The 21,809-nt window shown below is 45.3% G+C and overlaps 2 protein-coding genes across 2 annotated transcripts; both read left to right on the plus strand.

Annotated features, from left to right (window-relative positions):
* The first annotated feature begins 4,815 nt into the window (after positions 1–4,815).
* On the plus strand, positions 4,816–8,972 carry LOC109457165 (trypsin). Its single transcript, XM_019749846.3, has 5 exons — positions 4,816–4,971; positions 6,379–6,538; positions 7,279–7,532; positions 8,071–8,207; positions 8,729–8,972. The coding sequence occupies exons 1-5, from the start codon at positions 4,932–4,934 to the stop codon at positions 8,876–8,878; spliced, it is 741 nt and encodes a 246-aa protein (XP_019605405.1). The 5' UTR covers positions 4,816–4,931; the 3' UTR covers positions 8,879–8,972.
* Positions 8,973–9,682: 710 nt separating this feature from the next.
* On the plus strand, positions 9,683–20,526 carry LOC109457168 (putative inactive serine protease 58). Its single transcript, XM_074315917.2, has 6 exons — positions 9,683–9,955; positions 14,401–14,522; positions 15,156–15,312; positions 16,829–17,079; positions 19,531–19,667; positions 20,075–20,526. The coding sequence occupies exons 1-6, from the start codon at positions 9,822–9,824 to the stop codon at positions 20,222–20,224; spliced, it is 951 nt and encodes a 316-aa protein (XP_074172018.2). The 5' UTR covers positions 9,683–9,821; the 3' UTR covers positions 20,225–20,526.
* The last annotated feature ends 1,283 nt before the right edge of the window (positions 20,527–21,809 follow it).

The raw sequence follows: 21,809 nt of genomic DNA on the forward strand, positions 1-21,809 counted from the left end.
AATCTTCCTCCCATTCTGGAAACAAGACCTGCATCACTGCCTCTGCCTTTTGTGACTTCAACAGGGACACATCTCCACCTGGCAGAGCTGCCTCCTTCCACCAGCTGCCTGAGAGCTCGAGGGGAAGACCAGGCTGTGTGCTCTGGCAGAAGGGGACGGAAGGAGAATGTCTTGTGCTCAATTCTGTCAAATGTAGTTTCCAGGGCACAGAGTCCCATGAAGATTTCAGTTACATCAGATTCTGTCTCTCTCTTCACTGGTGCTCCAAACTGATTTTTACGGTCTGCAAGGGGGCAAGGACCATGGTTTCCCTTCTATTCTGCTCAGCTGGCTGCCAGTTACTGGTGGCTCTGACCTTGAAAAGAAATCGCTTTTCTTTCTGATAAAAATACGCAAGTCAACATACACATCAATTCTTGAGAGCATATGCCTGCAGGAGAGCTGACGGCTGTTGGTTTTCCAAGTGAAAATCCAGATCAAAACTAGATAGGACAGGCTGGGATAAGTCATTCACCTTCAGAAACCATCAGTTTAAGCTATTTGCCCAGTCAGCTACTGAAATCTCCTTTATCCACTTAGAATTTCGCTTCGGCAGCACATACACTTAGAACATTCACGTTTACTTTTTCTATTATTATGTGGGTCATAACTAATCTTTAAGCCATTTGAACGTACCATGAGCAACAAGTAACAACAATTAAATGCAATACCACGACGTACAGGCATTATTTAACTTTCAAATGTGATTATTATATGTTACCTGACTTTTGTTATTTTGTGGAAGATGGGCGTGAGGAAGGTCCAGGGGGGTCCCCGAATTCTCAAGCCTTAAGTTAAAGTTAGTCACATAGAATACTCAATACTGAGCTTAGAGGTGTATGTTCCTGCATATTCTAATGTTTACAGCTTTTAACAGATTTTGAAAGTGGCTCATAATACAGAAAGTTAAGAAATTCAGATTCAAGCGTAGGCGAATGAGTGGGCTGTCTTAGGTAGATTCCTCTGTGCCATTCTAAGAAGAACTGCAAAATTAAGCTTCACAGAAGGGCTAATAGTTTTCCTGTCAAATTGTGTGGCCAGCTAGCCAGATGTTTCCTTCAGGCAGCGTGTGGCATGTACACAGGTTCTGAAGCTTCGTCCTGGTACACACAGCTAGCGTTCACAGAAAATGTACCTCGATGCCTTCTTGGATTTCTAAGACGCAAGGGAAATTCCAAAGGTTGGAAAACAACAACAGCAACAACAAACCAGCAGCCTTGAGTGAAAACAAAGTAAGAAGTTCTGTCTCGGACCTGTATTTTGGAGGTCTTTTCTAGCTGTAGGTGTTTTGGTATCAGGTGTTTTCATGTCTGGACAATTCTGGCTTCCATGGGTCATGGTAGACACAGAGAGACGTTGGAGATAGAGTCCAGAAAAAAAAGTCTGTGGCTGATATTTTGATAGGACCGTTTTTATCAAACGCAGAAGAGGGCTTCCTATCATTGCTCAGAACTCTCCTCCTCCAAGAGTACAGAGAACCACCCAGAAGAGGGACAAGAATAAAACCCTTTGTAGCTTAAGTCGCTGATACTCTGGAGTGAGGGAAGTGGGACTGTCAGTCTCTTTTGGCCTGGCAAATAGCTGTCCCTAGGTTATTGCTATCTCTGTAAGATTTGCAAGAACCTCTGGCCTGTTGGACTCCCAGCCTGAGCCCCAGGGGCCCCCAGCCCAGCAGGCAGAGGCTCAGCCCCTGGCCTCTTCTATCCCTCTCAGGAATGGGCCCACCGCCTGTGGGCTCCCACTCTCCCCACCGCGAAACCCTGTCCCTTCAATCCCACACAGGCTCACATGCAACCTGTCTGGCAGACCAGGCTCTTTGCTGGGACAAAAACACCTGCAGATGAGCACAAAGCCAACACTCTGTATTTAAGCCCTCACATTTCAGCACTGAGGCCTCTGCAAACCACATTCTCCAGTGTGGTGAACAAGACCAGACTTTCACTTCACCCGCTCCCATCCAGGGAGTTCTCTCATGCGTCCCTCGGGGCTCCCTGAACCTCAGTAGAGGCACAGTTCCTCCTGGTGGCCAAAGGGCCTCAGTCGTGCTGCGGAGACAGGAAGGCAGTCGTGTCTTAGAGATGGAGACACACAGTCAGAGGGTGGTGGTTAACCCCTGCCCTCCCATCTCAGAATGACTCCTCAATCAGGACGAGGCTCCCTGGAGACAAACAGGAGCTACAGTGGTTTCTTACCGCTCCGCTTCTACCGATGCATCCAACTGTGTCCCAGATGCTGTTTGTACTTCCCTGCTACTGCTCCTCATACGCTGACACAATTTGAAGTAAAGGCAACACTGAGAAATTTGTTTTAAGATTACAAATTTTATTTCGAGCCATACCCGGTTATTGAAACCGAACCACAATTCGATTGCAAGTCTGGATATGGGGCATCTAAATGGTTTCTTCCCAAGAGCAGGGCTGATGCACTGTGGCCCAGGGACAATCTAGCCTACGGTCTGTTTCAGGAAATGAAGTTGCATTGGCTGCACTCACTCATTTACACACTGTTTACGGCTACTTTCATGCTACAACAGCAGAGTAGTTGTGACAGAGACTATATGGCTTGTAAAGCCTAATCCAGAAAAAGTTTGCTGGGCCCTGCAAACGATTTTATGGCGAGAATCACATGCAGCTAGAGCAGAAATGTACCCTCCCCTCAACCCAATGCCATCCTTGAGGAGGGTCCTCAAGCAAACATGGAAAGAACGCTCTTCACTAACACTGATTTTCTACATACAGCAAAGGATACCGGTTCAGCTTAGCAGACTCTCGGGTTGGCACCAAGGTGACGACACACACGCACATATTGTGTACCTTGTTCCTTCTTGTCATTTTGTTGCCCTGACTTCAGAGTTTTAGTAAGTTTCTTTGTAGGTCTTTCATCAAAGAGAGGAATTCTTATTTTAAAATTTCCCTGCACACTGACGTGGTAAAGAGTCAGCATGGTGGCAGGGAATGTAGGGAAGTGGCTGGAGAAGCTAAGGAAAGAGACAAACAGATGCCCTTGAGAAAAGGAGCATGAACTCGACTTTAGAAGCGGGTGACTCTTGCTGCTGCCAAGACAAATGTCAACATATTTGCTGGAACCCAATCTGCCTGCAATTCGGGCACAAGTTGGAATAGTTCTCCAAGGCCACTCAGCGATGTGCATGGGAAAGAGAGGTGACAAATACAGATTCATTAAACACACACACGCCTCTGGGCCACCATGTGTCTGAGGTTAGGAAGAGAAGTGTAGGTAGCAACACACTGCCGAGGGAACATGGGCCCTCCGCGTGCACAGCTGATGGCTGTGTGTGCGCCAGGAGGCCGAGGAAGGGGACCCCACACACAGTGCGGAGGGTAAATGAGAACTCACTGATGTTACTGAGAACACACGTTTTGCACACATGATGTGCAGACAAGAACACTTACTGAGTCTGGGAACCTTCAACCCAATTCTCCAGGGTCCCATTTCACAGAACGACTCACAGGACCGCATCACAGTTATGTTGTAGGTCAAAGCTCCCGTACATTCATGCAAGGACATCTTCTTCAGGTCTGTTCACCCACTCTGCGTGCATGCGAAAGCTGCATACGTTTATACAGAGACCCCTCGCGCTGTTCCCGTACTTGCCTGGCCTCTTTCACAGGGAGTAATCGCCTAGTCACTTTCCCTTAGCATAGTAATCGCTTTCACTTCAGATCTACCCTGCTCCACACCCCCTCAAATCATCTTCGTATCAGCAAAATATTTCAAATGTGCAACAAACAGAGACTATTTCAGGAGGGATGGTCTGCTAAAGCAGAAACAGCACCCCAGGCCATTCAGATGTGTCATGTGGGTGTAGCTGAAGGTTAGCTGTCACCGACATTCACTGATGCTGGATACCTCTGTGTGCCCCACCATCCTTGTAAGGCCTGCTCCGGGAGCCCGTTTCTTAGAGTTGTCACTATTCTATATGCTCCTTTAACTCGGAGCCTCACACATAGTAAGGCTCACACATAGTAAGCACTCCATAAATTTCAATTGTATTATCACTGGCCAAAAATTCTGTTTTCCCTTGGTCTCCAGATTCCGGCAAACTTACTGGGAAAGTGTTGCAGAGTGGTTAAGAGCACAAACTCTGAAGCTGTATTTCCTGGGTTGGAATCCTGATCCTACCTTGTACTTGCTGTGTGATTTCAGTCAAACCTGCTATTCTTTTGTGTGCCTCAGTTTTCCCATCTGTAAAGTTGGGATGATAGTAAGTATCTTGAAGGGTTGTTATGCGGATTACTAAATTAATACAGGCAAAGTATTTAGAAAAAACCCCGATACACAGTAAGTTCTAAATAAATGTAAGCTATCACCATTCTTTCACTCTCTTGTTTAGATCTATTATAGTTTCAAATTATTCTGATTCTTTTTCCTGTTAGTAATGAAAAGTTAACATGGATATTCAAGACCAGACCATTTTACCACAAGAAAAATCATGTAATTGTGAAAGAGACAATGTCAATTAAACATCAAAGGCGTAGCATTCAAGAAAGCCTTTAGGATACACGTTCACAGTTGAGATATTCAAGGACCTAAGAGTTTTGTCTGGGAATCAGGACACCTGTAGCCCTGTTCTGCGACCTCACTCCACCTTGCTTTTCTATTCTGGGGAACCGTTCCCATCAGGTGGCTTCATTACTTTCATTCCCATAACCTTCTAAAAAAGTAGACAAAAGTTCATGTTTAAATCTGATGCTGAATTACGTTTAATTTGGCACAGAACTGAATTCTAAATTTGGATTTGTGATTTTCCAATGAAATCACTTTCCTGGCACCTGTGGCCATGGGTGTCAACGAGGAACCTGGAGGTACAAATAAATAGCAGAGGACGAAAACCTTCCACCTAATCTCCGGACCAGATCCAGCGAGCAACCATGAAGACCTTCATCTTCCTTGCTCTCCTGGGAGCTGCTGGTGAGTCTCTCTCAATAAATGAATCAGTAGGTGTCTGTCATGCATGTAAGTCTGTACTCTGGAAGACAACAATGAATGTTGAATGTAATCTCTGTATTCAAAAAGCTTCAACTGTTGAGGCAGCACTGGATAGTCCATATGTGGGTAGATGAATGAATCTCACTTGGTGGGGAAAGGTCACAGTGAACAGACGTGATCGGTGTGCAAAGTATAAAGAGGCAGAACTTGCATGAACTTCAAGGTAAAATCTATGAAGGAAGAGGAGAAAGGCTGGATGGTCAACATGAAGGAAATGTGACTTTTCTAAGGATTTGGAGTTAATAATTGGGACTAATGAGTAATCCTGTGCTCCTTGCAGAGGCTGTGAGGGTGACAGCCTCAGGCTCCTCTATACTAAAGGGCATCGTAACAGGCAAAGATCTTTTATTTCTCATGAATAAAAGCTATGGCCTGGGTTTCACAACATCTTTGCTAATGAAGTGTCTCCGGTGTAAAATAATATGTCATGCAATCATTAAGTGAAACAGAGATGTGATTATTTCTGGTTTTTTACTACTAAAGTTCATACTACTAAAACATACTAATTTTTTTCAAATTGGGCAAGTATAAATTTAATATACCTATCTATACACCTGGAAATGTCTTTCTCAAAATTACTGTAAAATACTTGAACAACAGGACGCACATAATTTATTCACAGACTTTTGGAGCTGTAAGAAATCGTAATACGCCAGACTTCACAATGCTGAATAAATTTTAAAATGTTAGAAAGATCATTGGGATAAGGGGACAGGTTGGAGACGAAAATCTTATAATGTTCTGTGAAATTATTTTGTGAAAAATTTAGGTGAGGACCAAGAAGAGAAACTGGGGGAACAAAAGTAGAAAATTCCCATTTTTTTCCAGGCCAGGACGTTCTTGGGAGGCTTCTAAAAGCTCCCTTTCTGTTACCTCACGGGGATGGCTATCTATCCTATGCCAACCACCACAAATAAACATAACCCTGGTCATTGCAAAGCTTTATTGAACACCTATTTGCATGGCTGCTGAGCAGAGTTTTACATAAAAAGTATTCTTTGTATCTCTAGGTGGTGGTGTTCAGGGCATTTATTATGTAGAGTCTCTGATCTGTGTGTGGGGGGTGGGATTCCATATAAAAAAAACACACCAGTATATTTATCAACTGTAAAGCATAAATTAAAAAATAGGTACTAATGGTGTAAGTAGAGTATGTGTGAAAGGTATAGAAAAATAAGGTTTGGGGAAAAAATTACGTTAAAATCACCATCTCCTGATTACGTGCGGCAAGAAAACAAGACCTGAGCTTTTCTGGTTCATCAGCAAAAACTTGGTGGTGAGCAGAAGATGGCTCTTTCTCACAGACAGTTTCCCACTTTTCTCTGCCAGCTGCTTTCCCCGCTGACGATGATGACAAGATCGTCGGGGGCTACACCTGCCAGGAGAACTCCATCCCCTACCAGGTGTCCCTGAACGCTGGCTACCACTTCTGTGGTGGCTCCCTCATCAATGACCAGTGGGTGGTGTCTGCGGCTCACTGCTACAAGTCGTAAGTGTCCTGTACTCACACCCCTGTTCCTTGAGACTGACGTCACCCCTGGCCCTGCCAAAGCACAAGCCGGCACCCTGCAGAGCTAGGACTGAGGGGTGAGCATTCAGAGTCCCAGAGCCTCACTATTCCCCAGGCTTCGCAGGATGTATTGAGGGGCTTTCACACGGCCCCCTGAGAGGTCCTGATGTCCTTCCAGATAAAGGCACAGGTGGGGAAATAGTGAGTGATGAAGGATGCTTGGACGTAGCTTACGAGCATTCATCAGTCAATAGTCCTGATCATGACACCGCAACCAGAACAAAAAAGGCACGTGGAGGAAACCAATAAGTGAGATTTCCAGCACACTGAAAATAAGCACGGCCCATTCTGCCCTGCTTAGCAGCCTTCCCACATCTGATTCCTGCCACATCAGTGCTTGGAAAGCCCAACCAGAGGAGAAATGCTGATTCTCTGCCACCAACTCCCTTTGCAACTCCCATTGTTGTACGTGTCCTGTGGTCCCCATTCCTCTCCTGGCTTCCCTAACAAGGCCGTGGGCTGAGTCTGTGCCTGCAGTGATGCCTCCCTAAGGACAGTGTAGCCTGCACCGTGTCTGGGAGGGCCACCTTAGGGGGACAATCACTGTGCTGTGAAAGCTTGACGGGGAGGGTTCTGTGCTTATGCTCAGGACTGGTGTGTACTGGAGGGAGGAAGGGCTCAGGTGGGATACTCAGGGACCTTTTCATCCTTTAATCCAGCCGAATCCAGGTGCGTCTGGGAGAACACAACATCGAAGTCATCGAAGGCAACGAGCAGTTTATTAACTCGGCCAAGGTCATCCGCCACCCCAAGTACAATAGCAGAACCATTGATAACGACATCATGCTGATTAAACTGAGCTCGCCCGCCACCATCAGCTCTCGCGTGGCCACGGTCTCTCTGCCCAGATCTTGTGCAGCTGTTGGGACCCAGTGTCTCATCTCTGGCTGGGGCAACACCCAGAGCAATGGCTGTAAGTGTCACCTGGACCAGAAGCGCCGAATCTGAGACTCCTAGAGGGAGGTGAAAGGCAGGTTGAGGGGCAGTTAGTCCAAACTGTCACTCAAGGCCAGGTTCCTAGAGGCCAGCTCGTGGGTATGCGGAGCCTTGGAATACATTCATTGAAATGAGGAAGGGTCCTTTGCTGGAAAACACTACAAAATGAGCTATGATGAAGCAGCCAGGTATACAGTGGAAGTGACCCATGATTTGCAGAGAACTAGAAACTGAGAGGGAAACAGGCAGGAGACAAAGGGACGTGGCACAGCCTCGGTAGAAACCTGCCGGAGAACTCAGTCTCCAGGTCTGAGATCTGTGCTCCCAGATGCTAGTGTCACACAGAAAACAACGTGATTAAAACTGCTTGGAAGACCTTCCGGATACAAGTTCTCCCAAACTAGAAGTGGCAATCTGAGAGGAAGAGGGGGAGCGGTGGGAGGGAGGGGAGAGGTAGTGGCAAAGAAATTTCTAGGAGTGTGGGGGATGCTCCATGTCGGCCTCTGCACCCACAGATGACTACCCCGAGCTCCTGCAGTGCCTGGAGGCCCCCATCCTGTCCGACAGCACTTGCCGCAGCGCCTACCCTGGCCAGATCACCAGCAACATGATGTGCCTGGGTTTCCTGGAGGGCGGGAAGGACTCCTGCCAGGTCTGTTGCTTTGCGGCCCTTCTCCTGCAGCTCAGCCCACCACATCTCCCCTTCTCTGAAACAGGGACGATTGAAAGGCTGGCTCTGGGGCTGATGATGGGGGGTGAGGGAGAGACGGGGGATAAACGATGACCTTTCTTTTTGCCATATTAATGGTTAGGATTAAGGGGGCAAAGATACACAGAAGATGGTGTGCACATAGTACATGGAGGTGCCCTTCCGAGGAGGACTCTTTGAAAGAAGCAGGGCTAGCAGGGCAGCATGACACTCCCCCGCCCTCCACCTCTCCTTGGCCCCTCGGGCCTGCAACTAAGGAAAGAGAAGGAGCTAGAAGGAGGGAGGAAGAAGAATAGGACGTGTGTGGAGACTGAGGGGTGCGTTTCCAGGGGGAAGAGAAGGTGCTGCTCACGGAGGAGCAGGAGCCTGGGAAGGAGGCTCCCGGACACAGCAAGAGCATCTGTGAGCCTTTCTCCCACCTGGGCGTAGCTGCGAGTTCTAACTGGCTTTTCCCTCTTGCTCAGGGTGACTCTGGCGGCCCCGTGGTCTGCAACGGAGAGCTCCAGGGCATTGTCTCCTGGGGCTACGGCTGCGCCCTCAGGGGCAAGCCTGGTGTCTACACCAAGGTCTGCAACTACGTGGACTGGATTAAGGAGACCATCGCTGCCAACTAAGCACGTTTGTGTCTTTGTGACCCATCGCGGGAGGCACCTTCATCGTCTTCCTGTGCCTGCAAACAGTATCTAAATAAAAACATTTTGTCCTGCACCTAATATGTCCAAGAACTGTCCTTATTTGGGATTTATAACCTTGCTCTTGAAACTGGCTGCTGAGGAAGAGGGTGGACACAGAGTTGAACTATTAGAGGAGGAAGCAATTTGAAAGCTTATTTAGTTATTCATTCAACCTAACCAAAATAAATTCAGTCATCACCTCCTCTGTGGGACACTGAGGATATAAAGATGGATAAGGTTAGGATTACTGGCTGTTACCATCACATTTTTAAACAGACAGTGACACTAAAATGCAGGGAGTTAAAATTGACATCCCAACGTAATTACACTAGTTCACAGGAAAGCTGGGGTGAAGCCCCGGGCTGTCTTATTCTGTGCAGCGGGGCTGCTGTGACACCATGCTCTCCTTTTTTTCTCTAATCTCTCTGAAACTCTGGGAGGTTAAATAAGGGAAACCTCTAAAAGGAGAACGTTTTAGAAAGCACAGATTTCCTGCATTATCCAAGGTTTCACCTACCTATGCATGCCAGTTCTCTAAGATCTTTCTTATTTTCCCACTGGGATTTTATTGCTATCGCAGGCATGTCTCCAGGAAATCTGTGCCCTTCTCCCACCACCAGTCACCCTCAATCCCAGCTCAAATTATGTACTATTTTGAACTATAAGCAAAAAAAAAAAAAAAAAAAAAAGTGCAAATGCAGATAAGTTTGCAGGAAATAGTTGTATTACCCTGAGGTCTTTCAGCTACAGAGGTGTTGTTTGTTCTCATCAGCTCTGGAGAGGCAGCAGAAGCACCCTGCTTTAGCCCTTCGACATCCTCCCCCCACCTCTAGGTTGTTCTGTGGACCATCCAGAGGATGGTTCGGAGTACAAGACTCAACACATGATTTCCGTGTCCTCGTATATCTGTCTGGGCGAAGGGAAAAGACCCGTGTGGCCTGAGCATGGAAATGCTGGAGAAGGTGGAGGTCTGAAAGAGGAAAATGTTTGCGGTCCCAGGGATGAAGGGAAGGACAGGTATGTCTTAGCTGGTTTGGGCTGCTATAACTGAAAAACCATAGACTGGGTGGCTGAAACAGCCAACATTCGCTTCTCACAGTTCTGGGGGCTGGAAGTCCAAGTTCAAGTGCCGGCAGGAAGTGGTGGGGGCCCAGTTCCTGGCTTATAGACAACTGCCTTCTCACTTATCCTCACATGGCTGACAGAGCCAGTTGCGATCTCTTCCTCATGACCTCACCTAAACCTAAGTACCTTCCCAAAGCCCCAACTCCTAATCTCATCCATTGAGGGGGTAGGGTCTGAACCTATGCATTTTGGGGGAACACAAACATGTAGTCCATAGTAGGTTCCTTGGAAGAGGAGAGTATAGGTAGGTGCATTTCCCATTACCAACTTTCTATCCCTTTTAACCCAGGAGGGCACATGTGTACAGAGCAGCCCTACACATAAGGTGGTAATATTGCCTTATCACCGCCCCTAGGGTGCAGCCCAAATTCCGGAGCTTTGGATTCAAGGCTCTTAAATATTTGGTCATAATCAATGGGTCCTGCTTTATTTCCTTAGTTCTCATTGAGTTACTTTTATGTTTGCATATGGCTGAAATTAAATTGATATATAACTCCTCTTTGTTAAAATAAGTAGCCTTAGATCTACCTTAACTAAACATCTCAGGTTTCTCCCCGGAAACAAATGAGTTTAAAGATTCTCCTGCTCCCTCTGAAATCTTTTTCTACCCCACCCCATCACCACCAGCAATATACACGTACTTACCTGACCACGTCAGGTAGAGAGGAGATTCAGAGCCCTGACAAGTTAAGTGTCAGGTCTCACATAAAGGATGAGCGATCAGGGCAAAATGTATGAAAAGGGCAAACAAATCATTTTTCTTGAGACCACCCACAAGTCCCTTTTCAGCATATCTTGTCACTTTCTATCTCTTATTTTGTTTAAAAACTATCCACAATTTGTGAATTGCTATTAAAATGTAAAGTCTGTATGCTCTCTGGCCTAGCAACTTAACTTCTACAAATCTATCCCATTAAAATATGCATATAAAAACTACACACACACACACACACACACACACACACACACACACGAGTGTATCATTTAGAAGTCAATCCAGTTGTAAGGAAAAGAATATCCAACTCACAGTCTTAAAAAAATGCACTGATGAAAGCTTACACATCGGGAGAACTTCAAGGGCAGTTTGAGTTAGCAGTTCAAAAATGGTGCCAAGGACCCGATTTATTTCTATGTCCGCTTTACTGTTCGCTTCAGCCTTAAGCATAAAGCTCTTGTGATCAAAATGCTCTCGGAGCAATAGTCTCTCTTATCTCCGCCTGGGGAGAGAGATAAACAGGTGCCCTCAGAAGGTCTGGGAAACTTCTTTCCGGAAGCCTCCAGCAGACATCGAATGGTGTCTCCTTAACTGAATTTGGTCATTTGCACATCCCTGAGCCAGTCGTTGCATGGGATTATGCTGATTAATTTATAATTAAGCTATGTGCCGTACCATCAGAGCGGACCAGGGTGGACTTTTCCCTCTGCAATAAACTTGGCCTTACATGGGTATGTTTGAATAATTATAAGGGTAGTTATGAAGAGCAGGAGTTGTAGACATTAAGGAGGCAGCCGTAGCCTTAACTAGACTAACCAAGGATGCTTATTAGTGCATTGTCTCCATAACCCTGAAAATCCAGAAACAACTCAAATATCCATTAATAGAGGATGGGTTAAATATACCTGGTATGTCCCGCAGTAGAGACAGTGTAACTATTCTATTCGTTTAGCCAACCCTTACTCTACAAGCACTTATTGAGGGCCTATTCTGTGCCTGACCATGTTTTGTGCACTAAAGATCCTGAAGGGAAGAACACGGTCAAATGCCCGTCTTGGTGGCATATACACGCTAACTGGGTAAGCAAAACACAGAGACTACAGAATATAATGGCGATCAACACAAATGCCACTGGAAAAGCAAACTGGAGAAAGGGGCGGATGACAGGAAAGCAGAGATCTGCTTGTAAACTACAATCAAAGCAAAACATCAAAAGACCTAGGAAAACATACAATTTAAAATAAAAAGCCACTTTGTAGAGTTAGAAGCAATATCTCGCACCAAAATATATTTACGACAATAAATACCTAATTCATGACTCAATAAGATCCAGGAAGACATGGTATCTTTGCAGTAAAAATTAAGGAAATGTAAAGAGGTAACGATCTGAGATTAGGAACCATGCATAGAGACAAAGGATTTTTTTTTTGCTTGCTGTGTCTAATTAGAGTAACAGGTAATTTATCCCTCGCTCCTGAAAACTATTGAGAAAAGGGCTCTCAACTTTCAACGTCATGGTTACTTATGACCTTTTGTAGCGATATAAAATAAAGGAATATCTGCACTTAGAAGCTTAGCTGTAAATATTGTTTTCACACAGGATATATAAGCTGGGTAGAAGTAACTTGACTTCAGATTAGTACACTCCGTGATCTAGTTTCTCAGAGGAGGAAGCTGGACTGGACTGGGCTGGGGGGACCTTGCACGCATGCGTTCCTAATAATTCTGAACCCGTGACTTCAGGAGGAGCCGTGTTCCAGGAAATACACAATTCTGTGGGCCAGGGACGCCATGAGGGTTTGCTCCTTCTGCATACTCAGGACTCGTTTCTCATTTTTGCAAAGGTGCAAACATGTAATCAAAATAACAAGCAATGATTAAGTATTTTTATATGCCACGCACCATGCTTAGGTGCTTTTATTAAATACTATTTAATATTTAATCCTCCCAATTAGCCAATGAGGTATACTACTAATATTCCTCTTATTTTATAGTTTAGAATACTGAGGCTTAAAGACGTTACATGTTTTTCTCAGGATAAGGCAGCTTGTAAGTCCTGAAGCCAGGAACTGAACCGTAGAAACTTGACTCAACAGTCCACTATGTTAATAAACAAGAAAACATTACAAAGATGTGAGGACTTTACAACAATCTGGACATTAAGATAAAAAGGCGTCCTCAGAAGCCTGGAATATACGAGTATGGGGGTCCTAAAGTGAGTTATTTTATTGATCAAGTATTTACTATTTGCCACTAGGAGTCACTGTTCCAAGCACTCTATAAATGGAAAATCTGAACAGACCAATAACGAGGAAAGAGATAAACAGTAATTAAAAAACTCTCAACACAGAAAAAACCCAGAACCAGACAGCTTCACTGGAGATTTCTACTATACATTTGAAGAATTAATGCCAGTTCTTCAACTTTTCAAAAAAAAAAAAAAAAAAAATGAAGCAGAGGGAACACTTCCAAACTCATTCTACTGATACTAGAGCCAGAGAAGGACACGACAGGAAAACTAGAGACCAGTAGCCCAATTGAACCCACTATTATTACCTATTTCTGGGTGGCAGCTGGAAAGTTCTCACGTAAGGCTAATTTATAAGAAGAAGGAAGGTGGTGCGTGTGTCAAAGCCAAACACTGAACAGGTAAGGAGATTTATTTTATTCAGATGACCGCGGTAAGAGCACTGCAGACTTAAAAATCAGTGTCTAGCAGAATGGTTTTGCCTTAGATGTTCATAGGGCGAAAGAGACAGGTGGGGGGATTTATGGTTGAGGTTGTTTTGCAACCAGGGGACTTCTCAGTCAATTAGCTGTTTATATCTACGTTTCACTAGTTTCAGGGAAAAAACAGGTCTAAGCTCAGCTGATCATTCGTGAGACAAAGATTGGGGAGTTGGAGGGTCTGGGTCTGGCCATGTCCGCGGGTTCAGGCAAAAGGGAAAGGTCTGTGTTTGAGTTTGTCACAGGTAAATAAGGGAGGCATCAAAGTCTCACGGAAGCCATGAGAAAGAGTCTCTTCTAACTGATGTGGGGAAGGGTAATTCTTTGTGGTAAGCTGTTTAGAAGAATACAAAATTCCCACGGGATTTTTTTTTTTTTTTTTTTAACCCACCACTGTTTTCTGGGAGCACAGGGCTCAGGTGAAGGTCAGCCTGTCACAGGACACCTGCAGATTCAGTTCCAGGTCCTAATTTTGCCACTGACGTCCCCCAGGACCACAGCTTCCTTGTCACCAACAGGAGGGGCAGAAATGATTTATTAAATCTGTCTCCTACCCCGACGTTTGATAAGTCTCTGAGAATGGCAGCGGCCCTGCTTTTTGGGCAAAGGGAGATGGCAAGGGAGAGCACGGAGAGAGGTCACAGTCACAGAGAGAGGAGGGGACAACTAGGAAAGGCTGTGTCACAGAGAGAGGCGGGGAAACGTCAACAGCCACATCATGACTCCTGAGATTTTTAGGCTCAGAGAGGAGGCACCGGGGGCCTGGCTTGGTTCACTCCTTCCTCTCTCGCCCAGAGAGGCAGCTCCCAGCTTTGCTTATGTGCGTGGGTTTTGATAAGGACGAGTCTGAAGATTGCTTCTCCCCCATAAGGTCCATTTAATGTTTCTCCTACAGCAGTTCTTGCACTTGGACTAAAGATTGGGACCATTTCCAATTTGATCCACCCCGTGTGCCCCTGACGAGATCACAGCCTGCCATGCATTGCTGTGTCATCCTCGCTTTCCTGAGTGCAGCTGGTGAGTCTGGGCCGTAGTGGCCGCTGCGGGAAAGACGGGGTGGTACAGGGAAGGGTTGGAAAAGGGAGTAGCTAGTCACAGCCGCAGAGACAGGAGCAGTGGGCATTGCCTTCAACCAGCTGCTGAAGGAAACAAAAGGAACCGTTCCCCATGCACTCCCTGTTAGGATATGTCACTAGTAAGTGCCCTTCTCTGTTCTGGGACTATTGAATGTGTGATTTCCTAGCTTGCCGCGTTTCCTGGACAGTCACAGGGAAAGTATGTCTTCCCTCTCTGTGGGAAGAAGGACTTTAGAGGAGTAAGAACTGAAAGGAAGGCGGGCTGGGTCAGGGACTCTGGAAGCCTCATGTCCCTACCCCAAGCTTTTCCATTCCTTTCACTTCCAAACTTGGGGAGTATTTAATTTTGACTTCCATGCCTGGCCAAGATGTGTCAGTTTCCTTAATGTGTATAGCTTGGACATGCATGATTTCTCCTGATAATTATATACATGTAGTTACTTTTTTAAAAAAATAATTTGAAGACCTTGACATTATCTTTGAAAACCCTTAGCTGGGAAAAACTACCCTAGCCAACCCTCACCTCTTAACCTCTTGATCTGGCTTTCCACCTATGACCCCATCACTTCTTCAGGAGTCGTTCTGGCCAAAGATGTGGAAAAGGATAAGCTGAACTTGCAAGAAAATGTTACTGTTCCTTACATGGTGTATCTGCAATCCAGCCCAGAGCCCTGCGTGGGGTCTCTCATTCACCCCGAGTGGGTGCTGACAGCTGCTCACTGCCCCTTACCGTAAGTGTCCCTTTGCTCTTGGGAGCCGTGAGGGAATCCGTTTAAACAAAAGCAGGTCTGGTGAGGCATTCCAGCAAGTTCTAATGGCATCCTAAGGGAATTAGAAGACCTAGGAAGAGAGAGGATCTTCTTCCCAATGGGGAAAATCATTCGCATTTGTCAGTTTAAGAGGCAATCAATAGAGAGGTGTCAGACGCCTCTGTCCCATGGAGAGTAAATAATATTCTTTCATTCAACATATTTATTGAACATTTACTATATGCTAGGAATTGCTTAATGCACTGAGAGAACAGCAAAGGAACAAGATGGAACGTAAGTGTTCCTTCATGGAGCTTACATTCTGGTAGAGGAAATAAAACAAATAAATGGCCAAAAATAAACCATAAAGGGTGGCAAGCTGCAATATACAGGAATGAAACAAGAGATCTGCTTTAGTTAGGGTGGTCCTGTCAGGCCCTTTGAAGAGGAAACACCCACAGAAAGAGGAGGAGGCAGCCAAGTACACAAAGCCTGGGGGACTCCCAGGCAGAGGGATCAGTACACAGAGTCCCTGAAGCAGTAAAGACATTTGCGAGACCAGTGTTCTCTGAGTATGATGAGTGGGGGGTGTTCACGGGTGAGGCTGAAGAGTTAGGCAGAGGCCGTGTGATACGGGACAAAGGCAAGAACGCTACCCCTTGCAAAGCTCAGTGTCCCTTCTGTGACCGGGTCAGAGTGCGTTGTGTGACTGGGACCTATTCAGAGTACACAAGGGTCGTTTCAAACTCACATCTCTCAGCCACTGGGTTGTTCAAGACAGTTTACTAGAACACACACTGGACCTGCTCTGTGCATCATGAGAAACACAAAAGAAATAGAGACAGTTCATCCCCTCCAAGAACTGGAGTTGGGAAGTCTGAGGTTCTTTTTCCAGCCAGACCAAATGCATGAACCACTTTTCGTAGGGAATGACTCTTGTATCTGTTATAGGACTCGACTCCTGGAGATGGAAGTGAGTGGGTTTGAGTTTGTCCAGGAAATATAACGGAAACTGGCCAATGGGAGTCCCAATAGACTAGTAAGAGTCTTGTGAAGCTAAGATCAGTGTAGACGGCACATGGTGAATATAATGATGTGGGCCTGAGAGGAGCTCCTATGGGGGCCTAAGAATATCTGGAAACAAAGGGCACGATATGCTTGCTCAGGTGGTGCCATCTCTATTACCTGCTCAGATTATCCAAATCATCACCACCACCACCATCATCATCATAACAACTAGACTACAGTGTGTGTTCTAGGTGGCAGATGCCATATCAGGTCTTAGATATACTTTGAGTCTAATACAATAATCCTGTAAACTATTGTTTGTTTACAGTGTACAATAGTGATATTGTACAGACCAAGGCAGGTCACTTCAGCTCTCAGGTTTAAGAGATAAAATTAAGGTGACTGGAGAAAGTCACCTCTGACGTTTCTTGCAGTTCTGACGTTCGGTGACCTCGCTCTTTCCCATCTCCCCGCCCTCTTTCTTCCAAAGTGTTAAAATCCGACTGGGAGTTTATCAACCTAGCATCACACATAAGAAAGAGCAGACACGGAATTCCTCATTGACCGTGCCTTACCCTGAATTCAACGCGCACACTCTGGAAAACGACCTGATGCTGATAAAACTGTCGAAGGCTGCTGCGCTCAACACACGCGTGGGAACCATCGCCATCGCGATGGAGCCTCTAGCATTTAATGATTCCTGCTTTATCCCAATCTGGAGCTGGAATGAATATAAAAACAGTAAGTGTTTGACTCTGCGTTCTTCATCCTGAGAGGGTTTTAGAGCTGGGGAAAATGGGGAGCGATCTACCTGAAGGAAATAGCTGCTATAAGGGAATGTTCTTGACCCTCGAGCCATTACTTCCAGGACCTAATATAACCAAGATTAGAGATCAAAAGATAAAATTCAGAGACTGATACAGGGCAGCCAGCCAGACAACAAAAGGAGCAGGCCATTGCTGTTACACCTTTAGAACATTCAAGATCAGAGTCCAGGGAACTGAATTGAAATAAAGGTAGGGAAAGTATCTTATGCTAAAGACAATATCAAGGCATCTTGTGGGAGGGCAGCTTTGCTGTCTTGTGGATAGCTGCTGAAAGTCCAAGCAATTCATGAAACAGCAGTGGGAAAACAAAACCAAAATGCGAGATCTAAGGAGGCAGGAGAGGGTACTTCCCACCCCGTACCACAGACAGCCCAAGCTATGTTGAAGGCGATTCATTCAAGTGGACCCTAAGACTAAGAGGGTGGTTGGGGGAGCCACCTTTCCTGCCACCAGAGCTGTTTCCATGTGGAGTGCTACTCTTAGACCTATCGCTCCACCAGCGGTCCCCACTTAGGGGCGGAGACCTTGAGGGTTCCCAGGGGAGCTATTATGACACACTCTTGGTGTCTCTCTGGCCTCACATGCCTCTGGGAAACACTGCTGCAATCCACGTTGCAGGCACATCTCCCTCTACCATCTGAGCTCTAATTGGTATGAGCTCAGAAGGTCTGGTCTCCACAGGATCACGTCTTATCAAGGGCATTTTATGAAGAAAGTTGCTTTCTTACACATTTGTGGGTCCCTGGTGGCCTTTACTTCATGTGGCTGCTAATAACCTCAGGCTCTCTTTAGGTATTGTCAAAGAATGATGGAACCACCACTTGGTAGGTATCTGAAATGAAATGATACAGCTAAATTTATGGCTTATTACAGTAAGGAAGAGCATTTCGAGCCGGTACTGCCTCGCTGAGCAGAGCAGAGCACTGGGCTTGCATGGGTTTGGGGGAGCTTTCTGGACAGGGAGGGGAGGACCCTCACAGGCTTAAGAGAGCTGACATCATTTGTAGAGGCGTGGTTACTTGGGTGAGATTGTTGTTGATTGGCTGGCACGTTGAGGCATGTTTACTGGAGGGAGGTCTGATTGGCTGACTTGAAAAAGAGACATTGATTGATTGGCTTGCCAAAGCTGGGTTCACTGAGGCAAAGGGCCATAGATATTGATGAGGTTTAAACCCCACTGTGGCTACAGAGCAATCCAACTGGTCTGTAAACACAAATAAAAAATGGGAACTTAAAAATCAGTCTGTTTTGCAAAAATAAATACAAAGCAGGAACTTTTACAGTCTCAGTATTTGGCAACTTCATTTTCAATTTAGAAGCAACATTCCTGGGAATATATTTCCTGAACAAATCCAACATTTATGATTTTTATCCTTGACTTTATAAGTCTTATTCAAAGTAATTGCATCACATTTTACAAAAGTAATTTATTACATACCATTTGAAAACAAAATAAAACTATACAAAGGTTTTATCACATAGGCTCTGCATGTCAGAATCATAGTGACAAACTAATTCTGTAAGCTCTCTGGTGCAAGGCTCCCAACAGTTACTAGGAATTCATGATTTCAAGTCATTAGGTTACTTTCACCCAGCTTGTCCTATGTATTTCAATTCAATTCCCATAAAATTTAAAATCAAATGTTAACTCCTCTTTTCTGACCTGACACTTTCTGGCCCAATCTGCTTTGCTGGACTGGACACACTCCATGAGAAAAATCCTGCTCTATACGTAACACGAGGCTTAGCTTGAGCAATCTCTGGTCAATTTTTTGTTTTTTCCTTGCTACTCTCTACTAGAGATAAAAATTATGTAGTACCTTGGTTAGAATCCTTGAATCCTGAAGTTAACAGTGTAGTAACAATTGCTATGATGGACATAAGCAATGTGGCTTCTTAGGAGAAAAAACATCTATACATACACTAATAAACAACCCATTTATAAATAACCTACCGCATTAAAAAGCAGTTTTAGACACATTAAATTCAGTTTCCTCCCTTTATGATTAAATGTAAAGAAGATCAAGTAGGTGCCAAACATAAAGATTTCTTGGAATCAAAGGCTTTGTGCCTGTCTTTTCTCATGGTCAGTCCTAATTTTCTCCTGAGTTTTCAAAGGTTTCTAAATTATACAGAGAGAGAGAGAGAGAGCTACAGAGCTGACGTCTGATACAAACAGGACTTAACGCTGTGAATCCACGGCTCTGACACAGAGGTACTGAGCAAGGCACCCTAAGAAGGATGGATGTTTGCTACTGGCCATGAATATTCTCAGGGATTAACGCATTTACACAATCGGGGCTGATCACAGGAGTATATGTGATAAGAGTAACCCTGGACTTCATTTCTCTTCTCCTCCCCCCAGTCAGTGACCCCGACATCCTGACTTGGACAAACCAACATTCGCTTCCCGCCATGGAGTGCCAGAATATGCTAGACCAACGAAAGACTGTCAACATTATGTGTGTGGGACAACCTCTAAACACCTTTACAGAAATTAAGGTATCTTTCCTTTCCCCAGACAGGAAGGGACCAAGGGGTCCACGAGGCGGAAAGGTCATAGTGGGACATTAAATGGTTCTCACCCAAAAGGCCTGAAGGGGGCCTCTCCTCCCCACCCCCGTCTCTGGGTTTATCATTATTAATTCCCTTGCCCCTCTTTTAGAGTGGGAGAGATTCTGAGCAGAACCGTTTGTCCTGTCTCCACGTACTTGCTCTCAGGTTGGGTCAAGCTTGACCCAAGAGAGGTGAGACCTACGTGGATGTGAAAAGAGGGTTGTCATCTCTCAAGAAAAATGAGTCCAGTCCCTTAAATGCCTCTGCTGCTATAATGTGCCACTTCTTGGAATTCATTCTTGTTCCATGAGGACAAACAACACTGACCTCTGCTTGTTTCCTCTCCCTGGCAGGAAGTGTCAGCTGCTCCAGCCATCTGCAATGGGAGGGTGCATGGAATTTTATCCTGGGCAAAAGGAAGCATCATCCTGGGAAGTGAAGGATTCTTCACCAAAGTGCATCCCTATGCAAGATGGATCATGAAAACCATTCAGACCTACTGAGGCGCCTCTGTTCCCCCATCCCGTCAGTGTGGTATCTTCATGATTTCTACACTGGATCCACAACTCTCTTGATCTTCCTTGTTCTTGAACAGAATCCAAATAAAACATCCAATAAAAAGAAAAAAAAATGACACTAACAACTCCTGTGGTGACCCCTGACCACTTCATCAAAATAAACTGAGAACAATGTGAAATTTAGCAACATCCCCACCATTTGTTCATTCAAAAATTATGGAATCATCAGCTCTCTAGTGGGCACTGCGCCTGCTGGGGATATGAGTGAATCTGATTCCCTTATCAATTAGCCAATTATGATACCTAGTGACAATTGCTAAAACGGAGGCGAGCAATAAGTTCCTTGAGAGCACAGAAAAAGACATTCTGGTGGCAGACAAACTAGGGGAGAATATTATAAAACTGAGCATTTAGTTACACAAACATCAGAAAAGCATTAAAAATGTGGCATGTTTTGGAAAATGTATTTAAATAAGTAATATTGGAGGGTAGAAAATACATTGTCTACAGAGGAGAGTCAATGTGATAGGAGATTATTACTTGTAGGTGAGCAAGTGTTAAATAGCAAAGGGCCTGGCCTGTTCAGTAAGGAATTTAGATTTTTATCTTGTAGGCATCAGAGGAGGCATCATTAACGCCTCCATGGTTGAGAGAACATAGTTAAATTTCTGAATTGGGAGACATTAAGGAGGCAGCATCTGTACAATATAAGTGTACTGACTACAAGTAGAAAACAAAGGGAAAGGGTCTGGCATGACATCCAAGTTTCTGACTTGGGCAACTGGCGAGATGCTGGTTCTCAAAGATACTATGAACAGACGCGATGTTTTCATGTGCAAAGGATCAGAAGCACAGTCACGAATGAGGAGAGATGGGGCACGTTAGATCTGACACCCTTGAAGGACATGGAGGCGGTCATTTCCAGCGGACGGCTGGAGGCAGAGCTCTGGATCTCAGGTGATGTGGAACACTAGGGATTTCTGCATGTCTGGGCAGCAGCTCAGCCTTCGGTGGAGCTCCACGATATTGGGAAAAGTTCAGATGGGCACTCCACCTTTCTCTCCGACGCACAGCATCCCAGACCCATGGACCAAGACACCTAAAAATACTGTATTGAGAGGATCCCAAGTAACACAAAAGTTGGGGTCCAGAGTGATATACAAGAGGCCACGGACTTACATGCAGGGGAGAGGCAATGTGACATGGGGGTCATCTGTGAAAAAGGCAGAGGGACAGAGAGGGTGGGTGAGATGGGAAGACAGAGAATCATGCCATAGGAGAAAGAGACGCTGCAAAGAGCGAAGGGGTTTGGAGTTCCACCCCATGAGGGAGGGGTGAATCGGTGTATCTGTAGAGATTGCAGAGGTGGGGTGGCTTTTCAACACTGATAAACTCTGAGCCTGGATGCTTTTTCTTCCCTACCAATGCCAAAAAAAAAAAAAAAAAAAAAAAAAAATATCTTGGTTATGACTAAGATACACAGCTTTATCCTCACACATACACAAAAATCACCTCTCAGAGTTGGACATTTCATTCAATGATGCTTCCGTTCTTGTCGCCTTGGGCCCCT

The sequence above is a fragment of the Rhinolophus sinicus genome, chromosome 8 (assembly GCF_057876585.1).
Source record: "Rhinolophus sinicus isolate RSI-liver-muscle chromosome 8, RSI-T2T, whole genome shotgun sequence".
Lineage (NCBI taxonomy): Eukaryota > Metazoa > Chordata > Mammalia > Chiroptera > Rhinolophidae > Rhinolophus > Rhinolophus sinicus.